At 37.0% G+C, this 26,475-nt stretch overlaps 3 protein-coding genes across 3 annotated transcripts in view; 1 reads left to right on the top strand and 2 right to left on the bottom strand.

Moving 5' to 3' along the window:
- Positions 1–2,804: 2,804 nt before the first annotated feature.
- Positions 2,805–10,172, top strand: cilp (cartilage intermediate layer protein, nucleotide pyrophosphohydrolase). Its single transcript, XM_058078021.1, has 9 exons — positions 2,805–2,949; positions 3,337–3,472; positions 4,995–5,048; positions 5,128–5,397; positions 5,487–5,663; positions 6,765–7,070; positions 7,135–7,243; positions 7,324–7,472; positions 7,544–10,172. Exons 2-9 carry the CDS (start codon positions 3,409–3,411, stop codon positions 9,901–9,903), a joined length of 3,489 nt encoding a protein of 1,162 aa, XP_057934004.1. The 5' UTR covers positions 2,805–2,949; positions 3,337–3,408; the 3' UTR covers positions 9,904–10,172.
- A 2,483-nt stretch (positions 10,173–12,655) lies between these two features.
- Positions 12,656–21,478, bottom strand: eif3jb (eukaryotic translation initiation factor 3, subunit Jb). Its single transcript, XM_058078329.1, has 8 exons — positions 21,277–21,478; positions 21,036–21,124; positions 18,772–18,826; positions 18,586–18,695; positions 18,414–18,510; positions 16,922–17,086; positions 16,773–16,846; positions 12,656–13,932 (listed from the first exon to the last, which is right to left on the bottom strand). Exons 1-8 carry the CDS (start codon positions 21,287–21,289, stop codon positions 13,804–13,806), a joined length of 732 nt encoding a protein of 243 aa, XP_057934312.1. The 5' UTR covers positions 21,290–21,478; the 3' UTR covers positions 12,656–13,803.
- A 171-nt stretch (positions 21,479–21,649) lies between these two features.
- strc1 (stereocilin 1) overlaps positions 21,650–26,475 on the bottom strand; it is a 31,705-nt gene continuing 26,879 nt past the window's right edge. Inside the window, exons 25-29 of the mRNA XM_058077862.1 lie at positions 25,435–25,577; positions 25,200–25,348; positions 23,635–23,732; positions 23,380–23,530; positions 21,650–21,958 (exon numbers count right to left, since the gene is read on the bottom strand). Of these exons, the coding sequence (XP_057933845.1) occupies positions 21,864–21,958; positions 23,380–23,530; positions 23,635–23,732; positions 25,200–25,348; positions 25,435–25,577 (636 nt within the window). The 3' untranslated portion in view covers positions 21,650–21,863. The remainder of the gene's footprint in view (positions 21,959–23,379; positions 23,531–23,634; positions 23,733–25,199; positions 25,349–25,434; positions 25,578–26,475) is intronic.

Below are 26,475 nucleotides of genomic sequence, written 5' to 3'. Positions count from 1 at the left end.
ATTAGGCCTACTTTAGGGGGGGGCTTCAGCATGCATGTGCCCCCGCCCCACCTCAACCGGCTTCCTCCCCCATTTCCAAAAACATGCTAGTTAAGTTAATTTGCGACTCCAAATTGTCCATAGGTATGAATGTGAGTGTGAATGGTTGTTTGTCTATATGTGCCCTGTGATTGGCTAGCCACCAGTCCAGGGCGTACCCCGCCTCTCTCGCCGAAGACAGCTGGGATAGGCTCCAGCACCCCCCCCCCGCGACCCTTGTTAAGAAAAACGGTAGAAATTGAATGAATGAATGAACATTATTAGAGCCCTCTAGACCTGAAATAACACCCCTATAGTCACTTTTACACTCCTGTTACCCAATATAGTGAATATAATCAGAGAAAATAATACATCTTGGACATAAATAAGATAACGTGTTAGCAGTTTATAGTTTTTTTTCTAGATTTTGAATGATATTTTAAGGCACACAGAATATTATGTTCTATGATTATATCAACATGGAACCTACCAAAAGAAAGATTTCATCAGAAAAAAAAAGTTTATTTCTATCTTCTTCTGTTCTTTAGTAATCAGCAGTGAAACATAAATAAGTTTCAGGAAAATATCAGTTCCCAACTAAAAAAAGGATTTTTGTGAAAAGATAACTTTTCTCGCATAACTTTCACTTTGACACAAATATTTTTTGCTTTTATGACAGCTCAAATATGTAAACAACTATGCTAATGTTTTAAAAAAAAACACAACTACTATATATTATGTTCTATGATTATATCAACATGGAACCTACCAAAAGAAAGATTTCATCTGAAAAAAAGACATGCATGCTAAAGCATGCTAAACTGTAAATAAACAAGTATTAGTGTAAACAAATGGTCATGCGTGGGTTTTCGACGGGTACTCCGTTTTCCTCCCACATTCCAAAAAAAACATGCTAGGTTAATTAGCGACTCCAATTATCTATTTTTCAATGTGCCCCGGGCGAATAAAAAAAAAAAGGTCCCGGGGGCCGCACTTTGGATACCAATGACTTCTGTTGAAACCTTGTAATATTTCTCACAGTAAATATAATAGGAACAATTCCATTGACCTTGAAGCTATGGGATACTTTTATCCATGAGGTTTTTTTATCCACGGCGGAGAGCACACTGGGGGGGTGGTGATGTGGGGGGGGGGGTTAGTGTTGTTCCTTTTAACGACTCTACCAGCGAAAGTATGCAATGCTGCTTCTGCTACTATCATTAGGGGCCCACTATCACACAAAAGGGAGAAAACTGATGCTACTTCCTTTGTGGTGCGTTCAGGAAAATCACGAAGACGACGATCTTACTCTGTAAAATCATTATGTCTTTATCAAAATCAGTCACATTTATGATGAGTGTTATTAGCCGAGGGTTTAATTTAGTTTCATGGGGCCCAGAATCCTTGTTTTCTATTGGCTGATGGTCATCTCGATTTACATAAAAACATATTTTGAAGGAGAACATAAATAACTGGTGAAACCTGCAGTTGAGTTGAGACGCCATCTTGAAGGAGACTTTGAATGTGACACGTTTTGCATTACAGGCCATGTTGGGTTTAAAAGAAAATTTAGCGTAGCATCAAGCAGGATTTCATACTTGCTCACGGTGCAACAAAATGAAAACATGAATGCACCACATAACGCTTAACATAACGCCTGACTTAAAATTGTTATTTCAAAAATGCCCGCAAAGCATGCCGGTGAGTCCAGCTGCAACAATAAAACAAAAAAAAAAAACTAACTAAATCTAGCTAAAATATTGCGAAAAAAAAAAAGTACCACAAGCTACCCAGCATGCTTTGCGGTATTTTTTGTACAAGCTACAGATTGCGTCTCGTGTTGACAGCTACGCTTTCCATTTTAAAGATTTCAAAAAGAAATTTGGGGCTGCACAGTGGTTAAGTGGTTAGCGCGCAGACCTCACAGCTAGGAGACCAGGGTTCAATTCCACTCTCGGGCATCTCTGTAGTGGAGTTTGCATGTTCTCCCCCCTGTTGCATGCGTGGGTTTTCTCCGGGTACTCCGGTTTCCTCCCACATTCCAAAAAAAACATGCTAGGTTAATTAGCGACTCCAAATTGTCCATAGGTATGAATGTGAGTGTGAATGGTTGTTTGTCTATATGTGCCCTGTGATTGGCTGGCTCGCCCGAAGACAGCTGGGATAGGCTCCAGCACCCCCCGTGACCCTTGTGAGGATAAGCGGTAGAAAATGAATGAATGAATAAATGAATGAAAAACATTTTAAAACTTTTTCAAGAATAAATAAAAGATTTAAATAAAAATAAAAAAATAATAAAATAATAATAAAAAAAATAAAAAAATTAAAAAAAAATAAAAAATAATAATAATAATAAATACAAATAAGGTTGCAATTTTATGAAAACATTTTTATGTATTTTTTTTCTTAAATATTTTTCTTTCTTTTTTGGCTTTTTGGACATGTCCCAACCATCACAGTCTGGATGACATTTTTAGCTAATTGGTTGTTTTTTTAGATGTAATTTAATATGTCTGATGAAGGTCAAACGGGACCCAAACATTACGTAAATAAACAAATGAATGAGAGCGACACCTCTTTTTGAACTATGGTGAATGAAATGTGATTTTTTTTTTTTAAATTCACAAAAAAACTGGGAATTTTTCGGAGTAGTGATGGGGATCCACTGTACGATACGGGCTGATTTTTTTAAGGATGTAATAGTAATAACAGATGTACTAGTACAAGCATGTAATGAAGAGGAAGGAAGAAGGGAGGGAGGGAGGGGGGGGTGTTCCTGGCAGACGAGTATAAAACACACACACACACAGAGAACGAGTGCGTTGAAGTTCACTTGAAGACCAACAACGGAGGAGAAGAAGAAACATGTGGAATTAGAAAAGCGGAGTGGAATAAGAACAGGAGCAGGCTTGCATAAAGGTGCACACGGGGGTGAGTAGCTACTATGTGTACTTTGATACTATTTCTGCACTGGGGGGGGGGATTTTCATTTCCATACATATCAGACTCATCGACTATAATCGGCATTATTATTATCCTGCAAATTTAATCAAATGGGTTTCTATTTTAATGTAAAGTTTTATGTGTGTGACGATTTGGGAAGTGCAGAAAAAAAAATCAAGCGCTCCCCTTGACAAATGCTGATGGCTAACACAGATGTGTAACTTGTAACCTGAGTCTTGTTTTTTTTTTTTGTTTTTTTTTTTTTGTTTTCCCTCCCCTCCACTTATTGCAAATGATGTCAAAGTACGAGTATTATTATGTCTCATATAATTATTGTTTTTATGTTTTTGTTTGTTTGTTTTTTACTCCCGGCAGAAGTAAGTGTTTACCTTTTTATCGGATCCTGGTGCCAAACATCACAGAAGACGGGAGGTTCAAAGTGTGAAAATGGCAGCCAGGCTGTTCCTTGTCGCCCTGGGACTCATTCCGGCTTCAGTTTTTTCAGTTCAAGGTGGGTCCCTGTCGGAGAGAGAGAGAGAAAGAGAGCGAGAGAGCGAAGAAATAGCCATTTACATAAGTGACCTGTATATTAACATAGCTACAGCAATATTGTTATTGTAGCAGCTAGCATGAAAAATGATATTTATCTGGCAGGCTAACAGTCGCTAATTTCAGTGTCACTCACAGACAGTAGAGTGGATACCGAACTCTCCATTTCGCTACCAAGACTCAACAAGATGTTCCTTCGTGTTATTATTATTATTATTATTATTTACCAGAGGACTGGAGCCCAAGTCTTGTGCTGGAAGATACAGCCATCCCATTGAGAGCGGACATTTTAAGTGGCTGTTTCTTCATTGACCATACTCCATTTACATAAGTGACCTGTATATTAACTAAGCTAGAGCAATATTGTTATTGTAGCAGCTACCATGAAAAATGATATTTATCTGGCAGGCTAACAGTCGCTAATTTCAGTGTCACTCACAGACAGTAGAGTGGATACCGAACTCTCCATTTCGCTACCAAGACTCAACAAGATGTTCCTTCGTGTTATTATTATTATTTTTATTTTACCAGAGGACTGGAGCCCAAGTCTTGTGCTGGAAGATACAGCCATCCCATTGAGAGCGGACATTTTAAGTGGCTGTTTCTTCATTTACCATACTCCATTTACATAAGTGACCTGTATATTAACTAAGCTACAGCAATATTGTTATTGTAGCAGCTAGCATGAAAAACTATATTTATCTGGCGGGCTAACAGTCGCTAGTTTCAGTGTCACTCACAGACAGTAGAGTGGATACCGAACTCTCCATTTCGCTACCAAGCCTCAACAAGATGTTCCTTCGTGTTATTATTATTTTTTATTTTTTTTACCAGAAGACTGGAGCCCAAGTCTTGTGCTGGAAGATACAGCCATCCCATTTAGAGCGGACATTTTAAGTGGCTGTTTCTTCATTGACCATACTCCATTTCATAAGTGACCTGTATATTAACTAGGCTACATCAATATTATTATTGTAGCAGCTAGCATGAAAAACTATATTTATCTGGCGGGCTAACAGTCGCTAGTTTTAGTGTCACTCAGACGGTAGAGTGGATACCGAACTCTCCATTTCGCTACCAAGACTCAACAAAATGCTCTTTCGTGTTATTATTATTATTATTATTCTTTTTTTAACCAGAAGCCTGGAGCACAAGTCTTGTGCTGGAAGATACAGCCATCCCATTGAGAGCGGACATTTTAAGTGGCTGTTTCTTCATTGACCATACTCCATTTACATAAGTGACCTGTATATTAACTAAGCTACAGCAATATTGTTATTGTAGCAGCTAGCATGAAAAATGATATTTATCCAGCGGGCTAACAGTCGCTAGTTTCAGTGTCACTCACAGACAGTAGAGTGGATACCGAACTCTCCATTTCGCTACCAAGACTCAACAAGATGTTCCTTCGTGTTATTATTATTATTTTTACCATAGGACTGGAGCACAAGAACTCAGTCAATGGAATCTTCTGTCTCTTGTAGGACTATGGAGGACTGACATCAAAGATCCGGACCCTTCTGTGCACTACTCTGAAGGTAAGCTTGTTTGGGTCCAACTGTATGACTCTCCCGACCATCTCGAGATACATATGTCCATGTTTTGTTTCTGACCCAGACAACTACGAGTGGACCACATGGTTCAACGTGGACCATCCAGGCGGCCGTGGGGATTATGAGCAACTGGAAGCCATTCGCTTCTACTACCGCGCCCGAGTGTGTGGGACCCCGCGAGCTCTGGAGGCCAGAACCACCGACTGGGTCCCAGCGCGAGAAACTGGAGAGAAGGTCCATGCGGACCCCACTGTGGGATTCTGGTGTCTCAATGAAGAACAAGGTCCAGATCGAAATTGTTCCAACTATGCAGTACGATTCCTTTGTCCCAAAGGTTTGTTCCAGATGTTGTTCTTGAAGTTAAACCGATGACAAGCAATCTGCAGATGTCACTCCGTATCAAAATATCACTGTCCACCACAGGTATCGACCTGAACTTTCAGGAAACCTGGAGTCCATGGTCAGACTGGAGTCCATGTTCTGCTCTCTGTGGTCAATTGGGAGTCCAAATTCGCTCCAGGAGCTGCAGTTCTGATCCAACTCTTTGCGCCGGCCCAACGGTAGAGAGAAAGGAATGTCACGGACAGGAATGTCCGACAGGTAAGATAGACTCACTGGTACTTGACCAAGTCACAGGTGACTCCAGGAAATCGAGTACCAAAGTCACTTGAGTGATATAAGAACTGGTAATGTTAGCTGCATCGGACTCGACAAAATGAAAAAAATTCACAGACTCAATGATATCAATGATATCGCCAAAGTCACGAAAGACTTAAAGCTGGTATTATTTGCGAAACAAAACCGGAAACCAGAAACCAGAAACCGGAAACCAGAAACCAGAAACCAGAAACCAGAAACCAGAAACCAGAAACCGAAAACCAGAAACCAGAAACCAGAAACCAAAAACCGAAAACCAGAGAAACCGAAAACCAGAAACCCGAGAAACCAGAAACCCGAGAAACCAGAAACCCGAGAAACCGAAAACCAGAAACCGATAAACCAGAAACCCAAGAAACCCGAGAAACCCGGAAAACCCCTAAACCTAAGCCTAAGCCTAAAATTAAAATTAAAAAACCAAAAGAAAGAAACCAAAAACCGAAAACCAGAGAAACCGAAAACCAGAAACCGAAAACCAGAAACCGAAAACCAGAAACCCGAGAAACCAGAAACCCAAGAAACCGATAAACCAGAAACCCAAGAAACCCGAGAAACCCGGAAAACCCGAAACACCCGGAAAACCCCTAAGCCTAAAATTAAAATTAAAATTAAAATTAAAATTAAAATTAAAATTAAAATTAAAATTAAAATTAAAATTAAAATTAAAATTAAAATTAAAATTAAAATTAAAATTAAAATTAAAATTAAAATTAAAATTAAAATTAAAATATATTAGGAAAGCAGGAAGTGAACAAATGTAACTGATTGTAAAAGTACCAGATGGAGGGGTAGGATTTAATAAGCTTTGCTTCTTCCTACTCCTTTTTGGACATGTGGAACTGTGAACTGATTATGTGATGCGTTCAATTGTAATCTGATGCATGTTTAAATGAAATTAAACCATTACCATTACTGTCACTGACTCATTGGTACTGGAGTTCCACTGAATCATGGGTAACTCCAGTGAATCAAGACCTTGACTTGTAAGTACTAGTAATACTAGCTGTAGTAATACCAGTAATACTTGCTTTGTTTTCCCGTCAGAATGCACCCTTCAGTGTCTGATGGGTAGGGTCAACGCAGAGTGTGACGCGTGCATGTGCGAAGACCACATCCTGTTGGGCTCGGCCCGCGGCGCCGGCGGTCTCATTGCCGAGGGGGCGGCGATACTTGTCTCCAACAAACTCCTCACCCTCACAGACCATAACGGACATTTCCGTATCCCCGGACTCTGCCCCGACGGCAACACCACATTGACGATTCGACTGCAGGGCCATGCCAACCTCAACGTTGTCGTTCCGAAGAACACCGAGCGTACCTCGGTTATTAGCGTTCAGCTGAAACGAGCAGGTACAGTAAACATGTTCTGATCTGATTGTGTTCTTCCTGTAATTTAATTCCTGTAATTTCCCAGAGAAGCTTCATGTCTTGAGCAACCCTGATACCAAAGCCAGAAGGGAGGGTCAAACCGCCGCCTTCTGTTGCAGTGTGTCCGGAGTACCGCAACCGGACAAGTATCAATGGTAGAACCTGATGTTTTTTTTGTTCAAGTATCACAAAAAACGTTTTTCGTTTTTTGTAATGTCTTCGTATGAACCAACAGGTTCCATAACGACAGTCTCTTAGAGAAACATTCGGAGAGAACCTTGGTTCTAAAGGATCTGCACCCCGAACAAGCTGGCGAGTACTACTGCAGGGCAAGCGGTCCATCCGGGGCCATTAAGACCAAAGCGGCTACTCTTAAAATTATCGGTAAGTGAACTACTAATACGAAGAATCATAATAATAGTGACGACTAATATATACTGGTGATACATTTTCAGGCAGAAATAGCCACTCCTGCGACCCCAGGCCTGATTCCCAGTTGATACGTCTTCCGCACGACTGCTACCAAAACAGTACAGAGTCATTTTACTACGATGTGGGTAAATGTACTTCCGGTACATGCGCCGGCCGATTGGATAGCGGTATCAGATGCAAAGATAAAGTAGCATACTGTTGTGGCGTAGCAAAGATGGAGGAGACGCATCTAACGTGTCAGGGGTACCGATTACCCGTAAAGGTGGTTACCGAATGCGGATGTCAGAAATGCGTCGACACGAAAGCTATAGTGCACGGTCGAGCCGTCGCGGCAGATAATAGCGAACCGATGAGATTCGGACACGTTTTTATGAACGGCGTAAGAATCGGTCGTACGGGGTACAAAGGTACTTTCACCATCCACGTTCCTCCTGAAACCGAAAGGTTGGTTCTGACGTTTGTGGACAACATGAGTAAATTCATCAACACTACTAAGGTACTTCCGTTCAACTCCAAAGGAGGTGCCGTTTACCATGAAATCAAACTTCTGAGAAAGAAAACCCCGGTGACGATTAGCGCCTCGGAAAGCAACACTCTTGACCTCGGCGAGGTAGAAGGTCTGGAACCGATGGCTCATATTCAGATTCCGCCCAATTCGTTCTATAAACCCAACGGGGAAGTGTTCACAGGAAACGTTAACGCTAGCGTAACATTTCTGGACCCTAGAGATGTTTCTACAGCAGCTGCAGCCCAAAGTGATCTTAACTTCATCGGGAATGACGGAGATACACTTCCGCTTAGAACCTACGGAATGTTCTCGGTCGACTTCCGCGACGGAGAAACCAATGAACCTCTGAATGCGGGTGAAGTCAAAGTCCTGCTGGATTCTACGCAAGTGACAATGCATGAACATCGCCGTGCCATGAAGTTGTGGTCTCTCAACCCGGATACCGGTCTTTGGGAGGAAGAGGGAACTTTAGAGTTTGAGAAGAAACCGAGAACCAAACGGGAAGAGAGAACATTTCTGATCGGTAACATGGAGATCAGAGAGAGGCGTCTTTTTAACTTGGACGTTCCGGAGAACCGGAGATGTTACGTGAAAGTGAGGGCATTCCGAAGCGAACGTTTTATGCCCAGCGAACAAGTCGAGGGAGTCGTAGTGAGCCTTATAAATATGGAACCCACTGCCGGGTACTCCACGAACCCTCGCGCCTGGGGACGTTTTGACAGCGTCATTACCGGTCCCAACGGCGCTTGTCTTCCCGCGTTCTGCGACGAGTTAAAGACTGACGCTTATTCCGCATTTGTTACGGCTAACCTCGGCGGCGAAGAACTGGAAGCCGTGGCTTCGGCGCCGAAACTTAATCCTAATCTAATCGGAGTGCCTCAGCCTTATTTGGGGAAACTGAACTACAAACGCACGGATCACGAAAACCCCAAACTGAAGAAAACTGCGTTCAGTATCAACTTAGCGAAACCGAGTCCAAACGCAGCCGAGGAATCGAACGGACCGGTGTATTCGTTTGAGAACTTGAAAGAATGCGAGGAATCGCCGTTCAGCGCGGCGCATTTCCGTTTCTCGCGAGTGGAAGGCGATCGTTACGACTATAACACGGTACCGTTCAACGAGGACGATCCGATGAGCTGGACCGAAGACTATCTGAGTTGGTGGCCCAAACCCATGGAATACCGAGCCTGTTACGTGAAAGTCAAAATGAACAGCCCGCACGAGATTAACGTTCGATCTCACAACATGGGCGGTACTCACCCGAAAACGGTGGGTCAGCTGTACGGACTTCGAGACGTCCGTAGCATCCGCGACATGGACCACACGGCGTTGTCGGCGGTGTGCCTGGAATTCAAATGCAGCGGAATGTTGTACGATCAGCAACGTGTCGATCGGACGCTAGTCAAGGTGGTTCCGCAGGGTAGCTGCAAAAGAGATCACGTTAATCCGCTTCTTCAGGAGTACCTGGTGAACCATTTGCCGTTAGCCGTCAACAACGACACAAATCAGTTCACGATGCTTGCGCCTCTCGATCCGCTCGGGCACAACTACGGGATTTACACGGTAACTGATCAGGATCCCCGCGCGGCTAAGGAAATCGCACTCGGGCGATGTTTCGACGGCACATCGGACGGTACTTCTCGAGTTATGAAGAGCAACGAGGGCGTAGCGTTGACGTTCACTTGCGGCGATCGGGAAGTGACACGACAGAGTGTATTCCAGGCGCTACAGAGTTCTCAAGGTCGGATAAGCGGCGGCGTGACGAGAGGGGACGACAGGCAAAATAGACGTCGGCAAAGAGCCAACGCGTCCCGGAATAGTCGGAGACGGAGCACCAGAGATCCTCAAGGAAGAGGAACCAAAGCCAGAAGCTAAATATACATCACAAAGCGATAATTATGAATATTAACCAAATATCATTTAGTACTAAAATAACACAATACATCAACTGAAGCCTATTTCTGTACTATGCCATGATGGTCATCCTTACACGTGTACTGTAGCATTTACTTGAAAATGTAAATATTATATTTATTACTATTAAAATTGTTGCAGGATAATGACATCGCTGTATTTCACTAATGTGAATTAAAAAACGTGATTTCTCGTTCGTGAAGAAAATCACGGGCAATATGGATGATAATACTCATAAATAATGAAAATTATTTCAATATTTTGTGCATGGGTGTCTGTTTTCCTTCTCTTGTAGCATAGTGTTAATGGATTATAAATATATATATATATATATATATATATATATATATATATATATATATATATATATATATATATTTGTTGTTTTCTAAGTAAATATGTTATCTAAATAAAATATATATATTTTTATAAATGTTATATATATATTAAAAAATCTGGTACTTTTACAATCAGTAACATTTGTTCACTTCCTGCACTGAATGTAAATATATATATATATTTATATATATTTAATATAGAGTTCTCAAAAATATATTTAATATATTTGTATATATATATACATAAAATATAATATAAATATAATATAAAATATAAATATATTTGAGATATATATATTTTTTTTTTACTGAATGATACTGATACATTTTTTTTTACCCATTATGTCATTGTATGGTCATATGTGACAAAAAAATAAAAATAAGTAAAACTAAAATAAAACTAAAATGAAAAAAAAAAATCAATAAATCACTTAAATTATATTAGAAAAATAATTATTATTATTTTATTAGGAAATAAAAACCAGAACCCGAAAACCTAAAATTAATTAAATTAATCACTTAAATTCTATTAGGAAAGCAGGAAGTGAACAAATGTAACAGTTACTGATTGTAAAAAGTACCAGATGGAGGGGTAGGATTTAATAAGCTTTGCTTCTTCCTACTCCTTTTGGACATGTGGAACTGGGAACTGATTATGGGATGCATTCAATTGTAATCTGATGCATGCTCAAATGAAATAAAACCATTACCAATTTATATTACATTCCTATAGTTCACTGTTGCCACCGGATTGTACAATGCGGCAGGGATTCTACAAGGCCGCTAGCTGGCGAGCTAACCAGTTATCCTTCAATTCCATCTAAAAGGGATTCAAACTGAGTGGGAAAGAACAAAAAGTAAGAAGCCATACATTTTCCACTTCCACACAGATTGAGAGAACCTTTTTCACTCTGCATCCACAGCTGCCTCCATCAAACACAGAGGGGTTAGGGTAAATCTAAGAAGGATGGACGTCCTCATCCATGGAAGATTAGTGCCACCTAGTGGCCAGATTACTACATATCACTTTTAGTTCAATATGTATGTTTTAACTACCATGAAATGGCAACTGTTTCCTGGGGAAGAAAAAACACAATATTTAATTTAACATTTTTCATTGTGGCTGCACAGTGGAGAGTGGTTAGCGTGCAGACCTCACAGGTAGGAGACCCAGGTTCAATTCCACACTCGGCCATCTCTGTGTGGAGTGTTTCGCATGGGTACTCCGGTTTCCTCCCACATTCCAAAAACATGCTAGGTTAATTAGCGACTCCAAATTGTCCATAGGTATGAATGTGAGTGTGAATGGTTGTTTGTCTATATGTGCCCTGTGATTGGCTGGCTGGCCCAAAGACAGCTGGGATAGGCTCGAGCATTTCCTGCGACCATCATGAGGATAAGCGGTAGAAAATGAATAAATGTTGTGTTTGCATGCTAATGTTAGCATTGCTAGCATGTTAACATTAGCAGAGTAGCATTTTTAGCCATTTTCATAGGTAGACACTATAATGCTAGGACTAAGACTTAGCACTATCATGTTCGGTGTTAGCATGCTAACATTAGCATAAATTTTTTTTTAGCTCGACACATTAGCACTATTGTGTTATGTGTTTGATTGCTAATGTTAATATTGCTAGCATGTTAACGTTGGCATTGTGGCATTTTCATAGGTAGACACTATAATGCTAGGACTAAGACTTGGCACTATCATGCTCGGTGTTAGCATGCTAACATTAGCACAATAACATTTTTTTAGCTCGACACATTGGCACTATTGTGTTATGTGTTTGATTGCTAATGTTAATATTGCTAGCATGTCAACATTGGCATTGTAGCATTTTTAGCCATTTCCATAGGTAGACACTTATATAGACACTTGGCACTATCATGTTCGGTGTTAGCATGCTAACATGAGCACAATAGCATTTTTTTTCAATTCCACACTCGGCCATCTCTGTGTGGAGTGGGTTTTCTCCGGGTACTCCGGTTTCCTCCCACATTCCAAAAACATGCTAGGTTAATTAGCGACTCCAAATTGTCCATAGGTATGAATGTGAGTGTGAATGGTTGTTTGTCTATATGTGTCCTGTGATTGGCTGGCGACCAGTCCAGGGTGTACCCCGCCTCTCGCCCAAAGACAGCTGGGATAGGCTCCAGCACCCCCACGCAACCTTCGTGAGGATAAGCGGTAGAAAATGAATGAATGAAAAACATTTTAAAACTTTTTCAAGAATAAATAAAAAATAAAAATAAGGTTGCAATTTTAGGAAAAAAAAATTATGCATTTTTTCTTAATTAAATGAATTTTTCATTGATCCAATTCTGGCGTATCGTCTCATCTCGTTACCCCACGCCTAGTAAAACGACACACACGATTTCGACCAGTGATTTATTAAATTAAATGTTTATAAAATACTGCAGACGCCTTAATGTCAACACAGAAGCCAATTCTCCATGTAACATTGCAACTGGTCAACTTCTAGAAAAAGAGAAAACAGATCGCTCTCAAAATGGCTGTAGCCCATATGAAGACACGGTATGCGGGGGGCGGGGGGACCCCGGAAATCAATCCCCCCCACTTTTTTTCCTCGCCACACTTGATACAAGCCTGCAGTTGTAGTGATTAGAGACCTTTTTTTTTGTTCACTCAATTTCTAGCATCCTGTTTTCCGCGCTAGTATAAATGATATTTTGTCATGCACAAAAAAAAAAAAAAAAATACCATAATACTCTTGCCTCCATTGTTTTCCCAAACCAAAACAATCCCAGAGACCGACTGATAAGAATAACTGTGGTGGTTATTAAGTCAATTATTTATACTTTGTTTTTCCCTTTTATCTTTCAAAATGTCCTGCGCTTTTCTGGGGGAAAATAAACATCGTTTTTTTTTTTTTTTTTCCATTTCCCCGGAATAAAATATCTCCATTCATAAAGATTGAATAATTGCTTTGTATTTGGCAACCCGCTTATAGATACTATATACTGTAAGAGAAAACCATTTACGAGTGAGACCTAAAATATATATATACACATGACATTCTGCTTTTTTAAGAATTTGCATAGAACCTTCTGTTTCTATGTCCCCTACATGTGTGTGTGTGTGTGTGTGTTTAACTGCGACGGCGTCTGCTATTCCCGAACCGGAGCGCCATTTCATTCCGAATGAGCCCTGGAAAGGAGACAACGGGAAGCGAGTTAGCGAACAGATAAACTTGATGATGATGATGCGAATGTGCGTTTGAGTCCAAGATGCGTGATGAGAGAGAGAGCGAGAGAAAGAGAGAGAGAGAAGGCAATTCCATATGTTTAAACATAAAGAGAGAAGAAGGTGAGACCGGATGCTTCCAGTACAGTCCCTGAAGTCACTGAAGCATGATGAAAAGAGGGGGGGGCAACACAAAGTTCTGATCCTCCAGGATGGCACCGGACAGCATAAGAAGGTAGAGCTGCATCACTCAGGGTTGGAAAAAGAGGGGGGGTTGGGGTTTGTTGGGGGGGGCGTGACGTGGCCGTGTAGCCTGTGTCACATGAAGTCCTCGTACTCCTGGGCGTAGCCGCCGTCAAAGCCGCCATAGTCCAGGTCGTCTCTCATCTGTGCTTTTAAACCGCCGCCGGGTAGGACGCCTTTCTTCTTTTTCTTGCCTTTGTTTTGCTGGGGAGAGAAAAAAAAACGAGCTGGGTTTAACGTCTCGGTTCGTGACGCTACGTCACTCTCGCCGTTTAAAAAAAAAAAAAAAAAAATCGACCGATGACCACTTGTTTGCGGGCGACTGCAACCCGCAAGTCAAACATGCATATTAAGCGTTTTTCTACACATTCTTGGTCTAAATTAAGCCTTTTCGTGCTTTAGAAAAACTAAATGAAGGTAAAATTAAATGTACATTTTTTAAAAAATATTTTTTAACTTTCTAAATATGAGTTTTAACATATTTTAGAGGCGTGAAATAACACCGCAATAGTAATTTTTCATTTTTTATTTGAAAAGGAGAAGCCAAAAATGTACCACTTCCACACAGGAAGAGAAGGGAGCCTTTTTCTACACATTCTTGGTCTAAATTAAGCCTTTTCGTGCTTTAGAAAAACTAAATGAAGGTAAAATTAAATCTAAATTTTTTTTAAATATTTTTTAACTTTCTAAATATGAGTTTTAACATATTTTAGAGGTGTGAAATAACACCGCAATAGTCATTTTTCATTTTTTATTTGAAAAGGAGAAGTCAAAAATGTACCACTTCCACACGGGAAGAGAAGAGAGCCTTTTTCTACACATTCTTGGTCTAAATTAAGCCTTTTTGAGTTTTAGAAAAACTAAATGAAGGTAAAATTAAATGTAAATTTTTTTAAAATATTTTTTAACTTTCTAAATATGAGTTTTAACATATTTTAGAGGCGTGAAATAACACCGCAATAGTCATTTTTCATTTTTTATTTGAAAAGGAGAAGCCAAAAATGTACCACTTCCACACGGGAAGAGAAGAGCGCCTTTTTCTACACATTCTTGGTCTAAATTAAGCCTTTTCGAGCTTTAGAAAAACTAAATGAAGGTAAAATTAAATGTAAATTTTTTAAAATATTTTTTTACTTTCTAAATATGAGTTTTAACATATTTTAGAGGCGTGAAATAACACCGCAATAGTCATTTTTCATTTTTAATTTGAAAAGGAGAAGCCAAAAATGTTACCACTTCCACACGGGAAGAGAAGAGAGCCTTTTTCTACACATTCTTGGTCTAAATTAAGCCTTTTCGAGCTTTAGAAAAACAAAATTAAGGTAAAATTAAGTAAAACAAATACAGTACTCGCCCATTTATAGTGGTTAATTTCATGATAGTTAAATTCATGATATAGAATTAAACGTTAATTTTTTTTAATATTTTTTAACTTTCTAAATATGAGTTTTAACATTTTTTAGAGGCGTGTAGACTTGAAATAACACCCCAATAGCCATTTTTCCACTTCTATCATCTTTTCTTCACGTCACATGATTCGGTGTTAAGTATCACGGCAGGCCTCTAGCGTAGCAAGGTACCGAGCTAACTAGTTAGCCTCTTCAATTTACTTATTGTAAACTTCATTCATTCATTTTCTACTGCTTTTTCCCTCACGACCCTGGAGCCTATCCCAGCTGTCTTCGGGCGAGAGGCGGGGTACACCGTGGACTGGTGGCCAGCCAATCACAGGGCACATATAGACAAACAACCATTCACACTCACATTCATATCTATGGACAATTTGGAGTCGCTAATTAACCTAGCATGTTTTTGGAATGTGGGAGGAAACCGGAGTACCCGGAGAAAACCCACAGTGAGAACATGCAAACTCCACACAGAGATGGCCGAGGGTGGAATTGAACCCTGGTCTCCTCGCTGTGAGGTCTGCGCACTCTAACCACTCGACCGCTGTGCCGCCCTATTCTAAACTTAAGTGTTTCAAAATAATTTGAAAAGGAGGACAAGCCAAAACTTACCACTTCCACACTGGAAGAGAAGAGAGCCTTTTTTTTACCCCCCACTCGGCTGTGCCGTGCTGTGCTAGCTCAGTAGCAGTGTGGAAGGTAACGTACTCTCAAGTCAAATCTCATAACATGACTAATGCAGAGGGACCGCAATACAATTTTTTTGACTAATAGAACATAATCAACCATTTATTAATTATTTGAACAGTGACATAGCGAGGGATTGATTACTTTACAGTTTAAAGGGATTAAAAGACGAGATGAGCTGTAGTCTACACTGGCCACTAGGTGTCACTACTAACACACATACAAGACTTAATTGCCGGTCACCACAAATGATTGAATTACCTCACAACAACAACAATGATAAACATCTTTTGGCCATACTGCAGCCTAAACTCAAAATTAAAAATTCCCCAAATTAGGGAATAAGAGTGTATATGTGACTATAGGGGTGTTATTTCATGTCTAGGGGGCTCTTAAGTAAAAAAAAAAAAAATACATATTTAGAAGGTTGTAAACAGGTTTTCTGTGCTCCAAATATGAAAATATTGGATTTATGAATAAGAAATAGTGATCAAGTCTGGAACCAAACTGTTTATGGAAAAGTTCACGGGTGGGCATGTTGGGCGATGCAGGTATTTGAGAGTTTGTTGGTGTGTTAATCGATTTTTTTTCTTCCACCTCTCGCTGCAAAGCTTTCGTTTACAAGAAAGATAGATAGATAGACTCCCTTTATTGTCATTGCACAAAAACACAGTAGTGAAATTGCCAATGAAATGTCGTTGCCTGGCTCCAGTATAATAACAGACACAAAAGAAGATAAGTAATAATAAATAATAATAATAATGTGGCACACAACATGGCACAAGTAGGAGAAAAGGAGCGCTTGATTTGCTCACTCCCATCGTAGCTTTTTTTTTTTTTTTAATGTTAGCAAATTTATAGGCATGGTTTTATAGTTATTCCTAACGTGCCAACAGTGCCCCCTGGCTGCCATAGTAACAAACTGTAATAAAAAACACTCAATTCTCTTACCTTTTCTTGTTTCTGTTTTTCACTAAGTAGAACCGAAAGGGAATTACTGATTTTCTTCAAGTCGTCCACTTCCACTGAGAAAGTGCAAACAATGAAAGCATTAGAAGTCAGGATTTGTAAACAGGCATTTGGGGAATAGACGCGCTTACGTGCGATACAGAGCTCCCGAAACAAGGAATCCAAGAAGCTGGAATAATGCACTGATTTTTCAAACTGGGATAGCTTTTCTTTCAGCAGTTTCTCAAACTCTGTGAAGTCCTCTTTGGAAGATGGACACATTGCATCGATTCCAGCTACTGAAGAGCTTCCGACTCCTGAAACCGACAATTTATGTTGAGAGATGAACTTAATACCACTGCTTTTTGTTCTATAGGGAGTACAGACGAAATCATTAGAAAGGTCACAGAAGAAATGGTCACACTAAAAAGATAATTTGATGATAATACTAGATTGTCCTTGAACCTAAATAAAACAAAAATCAAACGGTTTGCTAACAGCAGAAAGGACACGCACCAGCAAATACAAATAGACGGTGTAGACATTGAAAAGGTGAAGGAAAATACATTTCTAGATGAAAATATGAGCTGGAAACCTCATATTACAAATACACAACATAAGGTGGACAGAAATATTTCAATATTGAACAAAGCAAAATTTGTTCTCAATCAGAAAAATCACTCCACACTCTTTATTGCTCTCTGGTTCTACCATATCTTACTTATTGTGTGGAAATATGGGCTAATAACTATAAAAGCAATCTTCACTCGCTAAATGTACTGCAAAAAAAAGGTCAGTAAGGATAATTCATAATGCCGCCAACTCCTTATTTCAAAAAAATCACAAATAAACTTGCTGATATAGTTCATCTTCAAACAGATCATATCACCTTGTATGTGACAAAAAATTAAAATTTAAAAAATAAAACTAAAATAAAACAAGAATAAATAATTAAAATAAAATATAAATCTCTTAATTTTAAAAAATAAAATAAAATTATAAAATAAAATAAAACAAAAATAAATAATGAATATACAATAAATCACTTAAATTATATTAGGAAAGCAGGAAGTGAACAAATGTAAAAAAATGCACTGAATGTAAAAATAAAAAAATATATATATATATTTAATATATAGAGTTCTCAAAATATATATATATATTATATATGTGTATATATATATATATATATATATACACAAAATATAAATATAATATAAAATATAAATACATTTGATAAATATATTTTTTTTACTGAATTATACTGATACATTTTTTTACCCATTATGTCAATGTATGGTCATATCACCTCGCACTTCAGTATGTGATAAAAAAATAAAAAGTAAAAATAAAAAATAAAATAAAAAAATAAATCACTTAAATTATATTAGGAAAGCAGGAAGTGAACAATTGTAACTGATTGTAAAAGTACCAGATGGAGGGGTAGGATTTAATAAGCTTTGCTTCTTCCTACTCCTTTTGGACATGTGGAACTGTGAACTAATTATGGGATGCATTCAATTGTAATCTGATGCATGTTCAAATGAAATAAAACCATTACCATTACAATAACATGCACAGTACATAATGAGAAAAGATGTAAAGAACCCACTAAGATACTTCAGTGGGCATCTCCAGTCTTACCGAAGGCATCTTTTGCCAACTCCAAGTCGGCATCTTGCTGCAGCTTCTGCACCCTTAACTTTTCTGCAAGTTGGTCTTCCGGGCTAAGATTATCTTGCTAGATAAAAATAAAAACACGTTATAAAAAAAGACAACACAGGCGAGTTGAAGGGCGAGACAAAAAAAACCTCACCTGAACTTCCGATTCTTTTTCTTTTAGTTCCTGTTGTCTTTTCCTGAAACGGTTTTCTTTCTCTTTAATCTTCTCACTCAACTTTTTCTTTTCAGACACCTTTGGAACGTCTGTAAACGAATAAAAAGATGTTTAAGCGGCACCGGGCCAGGAGAAGAGTCGAGGTGCGAGCATTTAATAAAATACCAGATTGGTCAGCTTCGCCTTTTTTGTCCTCCTCTTCCTCATCGTCCCAGTTGTCCTGTGAAGAAAAAGTGGGTCAACTTTCTAATTAAAAAAAAAAAAAAAAGTTCAGCTTGAAATTTTATAATTTCACAAAAATCTGTTGTTCCGCCCATTTTTTGTTGGGAACTTATATTTTCCTGAAACCTAATTATGTTCTATTGCTGATTACTAAAGAACAGAAAACGTACCATAAACACCAGAAACTTTACACTTAGTTCAGGGGTCTCAAACACGTGGCCCGCAGGACACTAGTTTGAGGCCACCGCCTTGATGTGAAAGTTTAATGTTAGTGCAGCCCGCGCAAGTTTGATATGGATGCTGTATGGTATCATGTACCCAGAAAAAATTATTACGTTTCATTAATGTTCATGTTAAAGGTTAAATAACTGTTAATAGTTATCCTCCCTATCCGTGTGGAAGTGGTAAGTTTTTGGCTATTTAAGTTTAAAGGAAATAACTTGAAGGCTACCGTTTAGGTCGCTAGCTCTCTAGTTTGCGAGTTAGCATGTGTCTCAAGACCCTGCAGTTGCGCAATATGTTGTAAATAAAAAGAGTATAAATGTGACTATAGTCGTGTTTTGTCATGTCTACAGGGCTCTAATAATGCTTTGTTCATTTTAATCTGAAAAAGATAATTTGTCTACCAACCAACTATATGTGGTTTCTTAAGTTTTTATTATTTGCCGTTTTATTATTATTATATTTATTTATTTATTACTGGTTGATTTTCTTTATTCTTGATTTGTTTATTTATTTTTCATCTTATTTTGTGTAGAAAAATAAAAAGTAAGATATTTGAGAACAGTGGAATGTTTTATCAGAGCTTTTCTTGTAGAAAATCTGAACCAAAGCAAAGTTTATTCATTTTTCTGTTTTTAATAAATGCGGTTTTTGTTGGTTTTCTTGGAAAACCTGATGCAGCCCAGCCTCGCCCAGACCCTAGCTCCAGTGGCCCCCAGGTAAATTGAGTTTGAGACCCCTGGTTTACGCTGTACATTGTTGTTCACATTTGATGTAATCTCTTCTCCACATTGTTGTTATTATTATTATTTATTATTATACGGGAGCCAGGCAACGACATTTCGTTGGCAATTTCACTGCTGTGATATTGTGCAATGACAATAAAGGAAGTCTATTTATCTAGAAACATCATATTCTTCATAATCATCTAAAATAGCCGGTCACATGGTTAAAATTTGAAAAATATCTGGGATTGAATGTGTTAATCACAAATATGAGCGTTACAGTTTACACATGATTTTACAGTACTTGTAAAATGTAATTGAGGATTTCCAGTATTCAAACTGCAGTTAAATAATGCACTTAGTAGTTATTTAGTAATACAAATACATGGAAATATAGTTAAATACTACCTCTGCAAGTGTGTCAATCAGAAATGAGTATGAAAATATTTGTAAAGGCACCACAGGTGTACCTAATACAGTGGCCAGTCATCAGTTTTCTTTTTCCAGAGATGAACAATTGAAGGGGCCTCCAAACTAGCACTTTCCCCGAGCCATCAATGTCAGTGCAGAAACCGATACAACGTGCCGATAAAAAAAGTCACTTTCACCGTTCCCATATTTGCCAATATTATTAAAAATAATAAAAAAAAATAATAATAATCCAAGATGGTGTTTGTGTCATAGCAGTTAGCGGGGTGAGCTAGCTTGCACCTCATGTTGTAAGCGTGTGAATCCGGAGCGTCTCAGTCGTTACACAGAAGGCAAAATCGGCAAATCGTTTATGACAACCGATTCGGAGGCATCGTATCGTATCGATTAGTATCGTTCGTGTTTCAAGTCGCGATCGGGAGACGAAGCTAGCGTGGGTGACTTGGTGTAGTTTCCAGATGCAAGGTGAAGCGCTGTTAGCTAGCCAGCATGTTAGCAAGGCTGCTTAGTCAAACGAGATTAGCTTGGGAGTTACGTGAATTTAGCCCTGAGACTTGTGGGTAGATAACTCACTAACTAACTAATATCTAAAAAAAAAACGTCGCCATGTTTAATATCAAAAGCGCCGGGAAAATTGGATATTACGACATTATATCGACAATACGGCAAGTCACGCGCTGGTTACACTCATGTTACACACGAGTTAGCCGCTAGCTAACGTTAGCTAGTTGGGCTAGCTCAGAAGGTGGCGCTTGGGTTTGACTGTCATATTTAACTCCATTCGATTAAAAACAAATTATTAAAATTATTAAAAGTCCCACATTCGCTTACTTTAACCTCGTCGTCTTCGTCTTCGCCTTCCCACTTGTCCTGCTGTGCCGCCTTTTGAGTCGGCTCCTCCGGTTCGAAGTTGTCAGCGTCTGTAAAATAAAATACAAAAAAAAAATACTACTTTAAATGTTTAAGAATTACAACCCGTTTATTGTAACAAAGGAACGTATGATTCGTGTATCAAAGACGGTGACGAGTGAATAATTCACTCCTTGCTATCAGCTCCAAGTTGGTGTCTTACCCCAGTCCGCCATGTTGGCTGTGATGCTAATGTTTGACAGGCGACGTCGAATGCTCACTCCTATCCGACTTTCACGACGTCACCGCTGGGAGTGACCTAATTGTCTCCTCTTTTAGCGATAGGATACAAATATGAATATAATAATAAGACAATAATAATAATAATATACGACCGCAACTTGTTTTCTTTCTTATATTCTTCATTAACGACTGCTTGGAAACAGTTGGGCAGTTTGCTAACAAATGGTGACGTCACTGTGACGTCACATCTTTGATTTTGTTCTTCAGGTAATGCCTTTCATATGATAAATATTTAAAATTATGCATTATGTATTTTTTTAATAATGTGAAGCAGTGTATCTCAGACAAAAAAAAATATGAATACCTCTTTAATCATGAAGTGAGCACAAGTATGAACAACTCCCAAATCAATACATACATACAATAAATATAAACATCATAAAAGTACATTATAACATAAATAATGACTAACTATCCTCTCAGAAGTGCTTGTTAAATGGAGATATGATATATGATATATTGTTGCTTATAGAGGGGGTGAGGAGGCCCGTCCTGATCCAGCAGGGGTTAGCGGGGTGATGACCCGGGATGGACAAGGACCATCAGCAAGGCCAGGATCAGGCACAAAGAACTGGAGCACGCCACCTGGCCCTGTGACCTCCCTGGAGGATTAAAGACAAATCATTGGAAATACGGTACATACTGTATATAGTACTACGTTATGAGACAACAAATCAAAAAGGAAAATCAAATATGGAAAATACAACTCATATTAGACTTATGGAAATACATACATTGTACAGTTATGAATGAATTATCAGTTTTTTGATAAGTTTATTGTATTTTGTGCATTATTTGTATGCATTTATCTCACAAAATCCCTTAATAGATTCCTCTAAAATTCACTTTGGATATGTAATCAAAAGGTGAATACATTTACTTGGTTTGACTTCAATAAAAGTAAACAAAATACACAAAAAAAAACAAAAGGGAGGCCTAAAAAATATTTAAAATAAATTAAAATAAAAAGTCTTAAATAAAAATGTAAAAAATTATATAAATAATATAAATATATATATACTTACTATAAAAATATATAAATACTTAAATGTGCCCAACAATCCAAAAATGTAAAAATAAAAACAATAAATTGATGTGAAAGTGTAAGAAAATAAGTAAAAAAATGAAGTGAAAATTATTCAAAAAAAACAAAAATAAAAAATAAATAAAAACACACAAAAAACTAATAAAATGACTTAAATCAAAGAGTACAAGTATCTAAACAAATAATTACAAATTCATACCAACTTAAATAAAAATGTAAAAAACAAACAAAATGGAGGCCTAAATAAATATGAGAAATAAATAAAAATAAAAAAGACTTAAATAAAAATGTAAAAAGTTATATAAATAAAAAATTACTTCAAAATAAGCCCAACAATCCAAAAACGTAAAAATAAAAACAATACATTGACATGAAAGAAAGTGTAAAAAAATAAGTAAAAAAAAATGAATTGAAAATTATTTTAAAAAAACAATAAAAAATAAATAAAAACACACAAAAACAAAAATAAAATGACTTAAATAAAAGTACAAATATCTAAACAAATAATTACAAATTCATAACAACTTAAATAAAAATGTAAAAAAAATGAAAGTTACTTTAAAAATGTAAAAAATTAATTGACTTACATAAAAACAAAGAATTATAAGAAAACATTTAAAATACAAAAAAAATAAATGCTTCTTACTTAAATACTTAACGACAAATACAAAAAACGTACAGACTTGAATAAAAGTGTACAAAATAAAAAGTTACAAATTAGAAATAGTGTAAAAATAATAAATATTCCTGAAAAACACAAACATCTAAAAAAAAAAAATAAATGACAAAAAATGACTTTAAAAAAAAGTAAAAAATATATAAATATTTCAAAATAATTCAAAGATAATACAAATAATTAGATATGAAAATTACTCATGGAAATGGAAATTGTTTGGAAATTGTGGGAACCCCCCTTTTAGAAAATGAAAATGATATACATGAAACGCGGTATCACGCATCTGTGTGAGCGTTCCTCACCTCGAAAGTCCACATGTCTGTCTTCCCAGGGCATCAGCACCATAGCCAGCGCCGTCCTCTGAACGTCCGATAGCGCTGAGAGCTGCGCGTCTGTCACCGCAGCCGCCTGCTCGTAGGAGAACATGCTTATCTGCCTCTGGTGGAACACCACCTTCACGTGGTGAGACATGACGATGATGACAAAGAAGAGCCATAAATTAACGTCTGAATGCCAAATCCCAGCACACGTTAAAAGCACTTTAGTGGAACACTTACAGCAAACTTCTCAGGTGTTATCAGCGAGATAGCCAATGGGGAGATTCCTTCTATTTGCTCTTTCACCAAGGCTGACATGGCCATATCTGGGAGACCAGCTGTAAAAAGTTCATAAAATTCATGTGAGAGGATCACACTTTAAGGGTCATTCCACTCCATCGGCATCCACAGGAAATAGAATTAATAATTGAATAAAATGAATTATAACATATATTTTTTTCTAATTAAGTGTCCAGCACATTAATCTGATTGCATATTGAATTAAATTAACATTTAAACTATCTAAAATAGAAAAAAAACGACCTACAAACTACAAATAACATCATATTACTTACTTTTCTTATTAGAATATGACTTTATCATCTTAATATTTTGACTTTATTGTTGTAAATAGACAGCTATTTTTTTTAATTTTTCGACTATTTCAACTTTGTTTTTTTCCAATTTTTTTCCTCGTAATTCTGATTTTATTCCCGTAATAGTTCGACTTTATTGTTTTTTCTGCAACCTAATTTAGTAAAAAAATTATACATTCATTCGGTTTTTTGCTTGTATCTCATAAAGTTACAACTATAAAAAAGATAACAAATGTTTTCTTTAATATTTCAATTATTTTGTTAATATTTTGTTTTTGTTTTAATATCTTGTTTTTTTTAAAAAAATTTCTTTTTTTTTTTTTTTAGTTTTTGAGTTAAATTATATTTTCTAGAATGTTCCACAGGTCAGTAAAAAAAATGCTGCGGTCCACACTTTGGCCACACTCTGATACACTAATAATAATAATAATAATAATAATAATAATAATAATAATAATAATAATAATAATAATAATAATAATAATAATAATAATAATAATAATAATAATAATAATAATAATAATAATAATAATAATAATAATAATAATAATAATAATAATAATAATAATAATAATAATAATAAAACAATAAAAAAATAATAAAAAAATAAAAATACAAAAATAAAAATACACAAATAAAATACAAAAATAAAAAAATAACATAAAATAAAAATACAAATACAAATACAAATACAAATAAAAATATTATGATGATGATGATTATTATTATATAACAATAATATTAATAACAATAATATTTTCCTATATAAAAAATAATATAACAATATTATTATTATTATTATTTATTACTATCATATGGCAATAATATTAATAACATTATTATTTATTTATTATTATATAACAATATTATGATTAATATTATTAGTGTTATCATATAACAATAATATTAATAACTATATTATTATTATTAATAATAATGTTTTTTTTCAGGGCACCCAAAGCATTTCACAATGACATGAATCCATTATTCTGCCACACACACACACACACTGGTGGTGGTAATCTACATCTGTAGCTACAGCTGCCCCGGGGTATTGTGACAGAAACATGGCTGCCAGTTGGCTCCTACGGCCTCTCCAGCCACCACCAAACATTCGTTCACAGGGAGGTGGAGGGAGCAAGGCATCTTGGTTTAGGAACAAAAAAAAAACCTTGGTTTAGGAATAAATAGCGTTAAAAAGACATTTACCTGCCAGAACTCCAATCTCAATGAAGACATCCATTCCCCAGGAACTAATGGGTCCAAACGCAAGACTGTGGGTCAGCAGACCCACCAGGGCCCCCAGTTGTTCTTCGGAGCAGGCCAACCTGAGCTGACCCAGCCACAGCACCGCCTTACTGGGAAATCATCCACGGGAAAAAACACGGGAAAAACAGTCAAAACCAAACAGACGTGTAAAATGTAAACGTGTTCACGTGCTCACCTGAACTCCACGGCGTTAAACGAGCTCATGTCTGTGGCTCGGGCGCCACACACCGCGTATCCGACGGCAACGAGCGTGCTGGAGTCAAGCTGGCTGGGATTCAGCTTGGTGGAATTCAACATGGTCGCAAACAGCGCAGACAGCTAGGAGGAAAGCCGGAATGGTGACCACAGAGTCCAGACCTGAACCCCATTGGGACTTTGAAGACTTTGTACAGACAGTGGCGCCATTAATAGAGGGGTGTGCAAACTGTGGGCCATTTGCGGCCCGTGGTTCGTGGCAGCAATTTGACAAGAAGAAAGTGCAATTTTAAGAATAAAAGGTTCTAATATAAAGGGAAAAAAATGATTTTATGAGAATAAAGTCATAACATTATGAGTACCGGAAGTATCATAATTAAATCACATAGAGCTGAGATATTAAATAATTTTTTTTACATTTTTATTATTATAAGCAAACTAAATAAAGTTGTCATTTTTGGGAAAATTAGGTTGGGGATAAGTCATAATATCATGGGAATATAATCAGAATTATTAATTATTGGACTAAAGACATAATATTATGGAAATAAAGTCATAATATATTATGGGAATAAAGTCAAAATATTATGGGAATAAAGTCATAATATTATGGAAATAAAGTCAAAATATTATGGAAATAAAGTCAAAATATTATGGGAATAAAGTCATATTATGGAAATAAAGTCATAATATTATGGGAATAAAGACATAATATTGTGGGAATAAAGTCATAATATATTATGGGAATAAAGTCAAAATCTTATGGGAATAAAGACATAATATTATGGGAATAAAGATAATCTTGTGGGAATAATGGCTTGATATGGGAAAAATATGGGAAAATAGTATGGAAAAAACATGATATTATGGGAAGAAATACACAATATTACGGGAATCAAGTCACAATATGGGAATAAAGTCAAGATATCATGGGAATAAAGTCAAACTATTTTGGGAATAAAGTCTAAATTTTATGATAATAAAGTCAAAATAGTATTGGAATAAAGTCATAATATTATGG

This window comes from Doryrhamphus excisus, chromosome 7 (genome assembly GCF_030265055.1).
Source record: "Doryrhamphus excisus isolate RoL2022-K1 chromosome 7, RoL_Dexc_1.0, whole genome shotgun sequence".
In the NCBI taxonomy this organism is placed as follows: domain Eukaryota; kingdom Metazoa; phylum Chordata; class Actinopteri; order Syngnathiformes; family Syngnathidae; genus Doryrhamphus; species Doryrhamphus excisus.
This window is presented reverse-complemented; position numbering and strand designations above follow the sequence as displayed.

Excerpts from the sequence above, each read along its gene's own strand:
- cilp (XM_058078021.1), top strand. The coding sequence starts at position 3,409 with ATGGCAGCCAGGCTGTTCCTTGTCGCCCTGGGACTCATTCCGGCTTCA. Across the intron at positions 3,473-4,994 it reads TTCAGTTTTTTCAGTTCAAG|GACTATGGAGGACTGACATC; the intron begins GTGGGTCCCTGT and ends TGTCTCTTGTAG. Across the intron at positions 7,071-7,134 it reads CGTTCAGCTGAAACGAGCAG|AGAAGCTTCATGTCTTGAGC; the intron begins GTACAGTAAACA and ends GTAATTTCCCAG.
- eif3jb (XM_058078329.1), bottom strand. Across the intron at positions 18,696-18,771 it reads AGGCGAAGCTGACCAATCTG|ACGTTCCAAAGGTGTCTGAA; the intron begins GTATTTTATTAA and ends ATTCGTTTACAG. Across the intron at positions 17,087-18,413 it reads GTTGGCAAAAGATGCCTTCG|GAGTCGGAAGCTCTTCAGTA; the intron begins GTAAGACTGGAG and ends TGTCGGTTTCAG.